Source organism: Schistocerca gregaria, chromosome 10, assembly GCF_023897955.1.
Source record: "Schistocerca gregaria isolate iqSchGreg1 chromosome 10, iqSchGreg1.2, whole genome shotgun sequence".
Lineage (NCBI taxonomy): Eukaryota > Metazoa > Arthropoda > Insecta > Orthoptera > Acrididae > Schistocerca > Schistocerca gregaria.
The window spans coordinates 201,284,490-201,290,489 of record NC_064929.1 but is presented as its reverse complement, the minus strand read 5'-3'; the positions used below and the strand labels follow the sequence as shown (position 1 = coordinate 201,290,489).

General features: G+C 37.6%; 1 protein-coding gene across 1 annotated transcript in view; it reads left to right on the top strand.

The window, feature by feature from the left end:
- The first annotated feature begins 2,963 nt into the window (after nt 1-2,963).
- LOC126293631 (uncharacterized) overlaps nt 2,964-6,000 on the top strand; it is an 86,346-nt gene continuing 83,309 nt past the window's right edge. Inside the window, exon 1 of the mRNA XM_049986906.1 lies at nt 2,964-3,490. Coding sequence (XP_049842863.1) covers nt 3,368-3,490 — 123 coding nt within the window. The 5' untranslated portion in view covers nt 2,964-3,367. The remainder of the gene's footprint in view (nt 3,491-6,000) is intronic.

The following is a 6,000-nucleotide window of genomic DNA, read 5'->3' as shown; positions in this document are numbered from 1 at the left end:
TAAGGCATTTGATTGTGTTGATCACAATATATTGCTCCAAAAGTTGGACCATTATGGAGTATGGCAGCAAAAGGCTATTATTCACAATGTTGATAACCTCTGTGATGTGGGGTCTGAGTGGGGCACTGTGAAGTGGAGAGTGCCCCAGGGATCAGTGTTGGGCCCACTCCTGTCCCTTATTTATGTAAATGGTATGCCCTCTAGTACTATGGGTAACTCTAAAATATTACTGTATGCTGATGACACTAGCTAGCTTGGTAGTAAAGGATGTTGTGTGCAACATTGGCTCGCTTTCAAATAGTGCAGTACATGATCTAAGTTCATGGCTCGTAGAAAATAAACTAACGCTAAATCTCAGTAAGACTCAGTTTTTTCAGTTTCTAATACACAATTCAACAAAACATGACGTTTTAATTCCACAGAATAGGTATATGATTAGTGAAACTGAACAGTTCAAATTTCTTGGTGTTCAGATAGATAGTAAGCTGTCGTGGAAAGCCCACGTTCAGGATCTTGTTCAAAGATTTAATACTGCCATTTTTTCTATTCGAATGGTATCAGAAGTGAGTGATAGCTCGACACGAAAATAAGTCTACTATGCTTATTTTCATTCGCTTATGTCGAATGGTATTATATTTTGGAGTAACTCTTCCCATTCAAAAAGGATATTTTTGGCTCAGAAATGGGCTGTTCGGGCAATAAGTGGTGTAAGTTCACGAATCTCTTGTCGACCCCTGTTCACGAGTTTGAGTATTTTGTCATTGGCCTATATTGTCATATCTTGTTGACAATATTAGCTTATTTTCAAGAATAAGCGGGTTTCACTCTGTTAATACTCGACAGAAATCAAACCTGCATTTGGATCGGACTTCCTTAACTCTTGTGCAAAAAGGTGTGCAGTATACTGCTGCATCCATTTTCAATAACCTACTACTCGAATTAAAAAATATTAGCAGTAATCCACGCGCTTTCAAATCGAAACTGAAGAGTTTTCGCATGGGTCATTCCTTCTATTCTGTCGAGGAGTTCCTTGAAAAATTAAGCTGATTCTTATTGTATTGCTGACTGCGTTTTCTTACGCTTATGGACTGTTTTTTTGGGTTCATAAACATTTATTTTTATCTGTTATTACTTTTATGTTGTAATTTCATGTACTGACACATTCTATGACCATATAAAGCTTTCAGTGCTAATTGAAATTGTTTGCAAATGCGAGGTCTGTTCAAAAAATACCGGAACATTCGAAATTTCACGCCAATGGTGTGTTGGAGCAAATTGCGGTTGGCATCCCTGCGTACACATGTGTTTAATGTGTAACTGCCGGAAGTTTCGTTGTTGTATGTGTGTTGGCTATTGTTCAGTGCTCTAATGAGCAGAACGTTGTGTCGCACAGTTTGCGAATTTCGAGATGGCAGAGTTAAAGGAGCAACACGTCTGCATTAAATTTTGCGTGAACCTCGAGAAAACCTTTACAGTGACACACCAAATGATTTAGGAAGCCTACGGTGATGGGTGCTTAAGCCGTACTCGGTGTTACGAATGGTCCACAGAGTTTTAAAGTGGTCGGACGGACGTTAAAGATGACCCTCGTGCACGACACCCTTCGACCTATGCCGACAACGCTCTTTTCAGGAATTGTGCGTGCCAGTCGAAGACTGACTGTCCGGGAGATTGCAGAAGAACGTAACATTTTAGTTGGATCAGGCCATGAAATCCTAACACTGCAACTTTGAGACGATTGTGATGTTGAGACTAAGGTTCAGTCTTCACAAAGGGTCGGCAAACGTTCTCCAAGACTACAAGAAAGCTTGTCAGGTCTGGTCAGATGTCAAAGGTATGCTGATAATTTTCTTTGACTTTGAAGGAATAGTTCATCATGAATTCGTGCCACAGGGACAAACTGTTAATTGATCGTACTATCGGTACGTGTTGCGACGCCTGCTAGAAAATGTGAGAAGGAAACCGCATGAAATGTGGTGGGACAATTTATGGCTCTTGCATCACGATAACGTACCCCCACGTTCATCCCTGTTGCTGTGCGTGACTATTGGACAAAAAATGAAATCATTGTGCTGCCTCATCCTCTGTACTCTTCAAACCTGCCCCCAGCGGACTCTTTTTTATTTCCAAAGTTGGAAAAGTAGCAAAAATTGATGAGGAATGGGTGTACAAACAGAGGCCAAGAATTTAAACATTTTCTTTCGGTAGGCCATCCACTGTTACTTCCATTAATTAAAAATTCAATTAATTATCTATATGAAGCTAGCCAGAGAGTAATACCTCCGCATTGTGAGCCATTAAGTTTTGCTCAACGATCTCAGTGTTGTCAGAGTGTGCAAGAAATTGTGTGATTCTGCAAATGCCACGTCATTTAGAATACCTTTTTCGCAAAATGTTAGCATTTCAAAGTCCCTGCTGAAGTACCCTGGATAAAAATAATCACCAGGACTATAGCGTCATGCGTGTCACATTTTTTTTTCATTGGCATGTTAACTTGCCTTGAAATGCTTCAGAACTTTTTTATCTCACATATTGTACATTATATGCTCCATCCTCCATATACTGCCCACCACCTTTGCTAGCCACAAATTATCTTGTTTTCGTTCCCCGATCTGAGTTGGAAAACTTTTCGAACTGAAAATTAGGCATTCCTTCTCCATTGTCTGGACTTTAGAATGACGTATCTCTTACTGGCCTAACGGCACTATATATAATTCTTTATTTAACAACATTAAAAGTATACAAAGCTATCGAGCTTACTAAAATATTTCTCGTTAATATGTTCGTTAGATGTAACAATATCAACACACTCGTTTTTCACAGTTCTGCCACTCCTAACGATGCACAGTAGTTCCTCAAGAAGCGCTTCTCACTTAAAAGTTTACAATTACAACTGACAATTCCATAGACGACGACGAAATCAACACACTATCGTAACTCTCGCGCGAAAAAATACTCAGCTATTTGGGTTTAGGTTGCCAGCTTAACTAAATCGGAATGCTTTTCAGCCCCTATTGAAATTTGGTTTTTATTTCGCAAACTGCTTGTGCTGTATAATATGGGATTGCCTTTGTATTTCTTTGCATATGCTTGTATAGCACGGAAAAGAGGAACGACTGAAATGAATAATTACTGTACAGCGAGCGTCTACGCTCCCCGATTAGCTGAGATGATGTCATCATTGGTTGAGCACGTGGTTGAGCTAAATGTCAAAATTCAGAATCGTTGTATCTGCCGGGTTCAGAAAGTGTTTGTGTACAGTTTGTCACATTCTTGTTCTTCTGTGGTTCAGGTAATCATACACTTAAGCAAGTAATGTGTGGTAGTGACAGAAGACAGCAGTGGGAGTGATGTGACTCATATTATTATGCGCAAAGTTGTGCAACCGGGAATGGTGGGGACACGAGAAGAATATAAGAGAGAGTGCCTCTCGGATCTGTTGATTCCTACGACGTGTAGCTGCGGTGAGGTGGGCGTGACAGGATATAAGGTGAGAATATCGTAATTGCACAATATTATCTTTACGCGTGTAACACATTTCCAGCTGTATTGCATATTTCTTTCATTTTTGACGCTCTGTTTTGTGTTGTACGAAACGCGTTAAATACTGTACTGGAGCGGGTGTAGTTGTGAAAGCGATAAGGTAGTTCTATGGCAAATAATTTCCTTCCCTTAGGAATCAGTATTTTTGTTTGAAGTGGAAATGACAACCTGAATGTCACTTCATGCAGAATGTCGCCGGAAGAGATTTGTTTACGGTTTCGTCCTTGTGTTTTGGATTACACTTACTTTTTTATAGTGACAGTAACCTGTACCGGTATTTCATAACCACCGCTGCCAAAGACTGGCGTGTAGTAAGACTGTGGTTCCTATTATGTTAGAGCCATATATGTGCTTAATAAATAGCATTTAAAAGCTACATTGAGCATATAATGAGGCCTGTTTGTCAGATCCCAGGTAAAGTCTCTGTTTTGAAACATGTGTTAAAGCTTTGTAGTGAAATGCACAAAGATGACCATCCCAACTGCTATGAGAACAAAGATTTCATAAACGTTGTATGATGCTCAAATGAAGACGTTCATATTATTAGACCATTTGTGAGGAGTGGATTATTGCACAGTGGAGTAAGTTAATATGGTGCAATATATTTCTTTTAATTTTTGGAAAATAATTTGAATTATAACCTTTTTGGTATAATAAAAAAGGCACAAACTATAGTGGTGTATTGTAAAATAGGTGCTTTTTCATTAAAAACTGTTTTTATGTAAAGGAGGGGGAGTGGGTGTGGGGTGTGATCGGAGGTGATTTGATTTCGTTTACTGATCCATTTTCATCTACAGGTGCTCATTGTCCAAGAGATATTTATATTATCATGTTAATATTAACAGTTTCACATATAATACACCTTTGTACATAATAACACACATATTAATATATCAATTAATGATGAATGCTTAAATAAATGTTGTTACGCCATATACAGAGAGAGAAAATACAAATGTTCTTCTGAATGAGACTACGTTGGGTTTATATAGAAAAAATTATCATTGTATGTATTTATTTAGAGTGTACAAGCAATGGTCAACCAAACATGACTTCAATTAAGATTTGAAGTGACCAATGTTTTGTATGAGTTTGATGGTATCTGGTAAGGCACTGTATAGTTTGATACTAGGATGGATAAGACCCCATTTTGAAATAACTTTGTGTTGGCACTTGGAACATGTACATCCAATTTTTGTTTTGTATCATAGCTGTGTATTGCCTGATTTTGAGTGATGAGTGGTCTTTTTGTATGTAAGTTTTGCTTTAAATACATTATATTTTGAAGTATATACATGCAACAAAGTGGCAGGATCATCCTTTTTTGGATCAATGGTCTACATAATTTGCAATTATCTACCCGTTCCATTATTCTTATGATTTTTTAAAATTTTGAATGTTTTGATGGCATCTGCAGAATTTCCCCAGAACATAATCCCATACCGGAGGTGAGAGTATATAACTGCATAATATACACACTAAAGGGTGGTGCAGCTGCTACAGTTTTTCAATGTATGTAACACAAAACAAGAAGTACTTAATTTTTTGTTGCTTTGCTCAATATGTGCTTTCCATTTCAAGTTGTCTTGTAGATGAAGTCCAAGAAATTTGGTACAAGCTGTATTGGTAACTGTCTGTCCATATAGCTCTAGATCGGGTGATATCAGATTTTTTGTTAGTTCTGTGTGTATATCCATAGCTACAGTTTCTCCAGTGTGTATTACTATGCCATTGTCGTCAAAGTAACATGTAAGCCTGTCAGTGGCTTCTTTTATTTTTTTTACAGGAGTTTCTTCTGAGTTTCCTGTAATTAGAACACTCGTATCATTAGCAAATTGAAATATTTTACTGCTGTCACTGCTTATGTTTAGGTCATTTACATAGAGTAAGAACAGACCAGGACCCATTACTGATCCTTGTGGCACTCCATATTTAACAATCAGTAGCTTGGAATTATATTTCTTCATGACATTGTCCTTTTATTGCTCTATTTCCACGTATTGTTCCCTGTTCTTAAGATAAGAGCTGAACCAATTGTTAGCTGTTCCCCTAATGCCAAGAATTTGTAGTTTGTATAGCAATTTGTCATGATTTATGGTGTCAAATGCCTTTGACAAATGTAAAAATATGCCCATGTTAAGTTTTTTTTGTTGCCTAATTTTGGGTGAATGTGTGTTTATAGTTGTTACACAATTCCATTTGCACTTACCACAACAATTTTATTAAATTATGTCATCTGGGAATACATTTAACTTGAAAGATACAGTGGGTGGCCACAAACAGCAGTTAATCATAGTTAAGATGTTATGTACAATGGCGACAAAACTGTGTTGTGGAAGATGGTAAAAAGACTGAAATGTTTTGTTTGTTTTCTAGGAAATTTTCAGTGGAGTGATAAAGATGATGCTTAATTTTATCAGTAAAGTGCACTTTCGTAATGAATCGCATCAGTGCCTT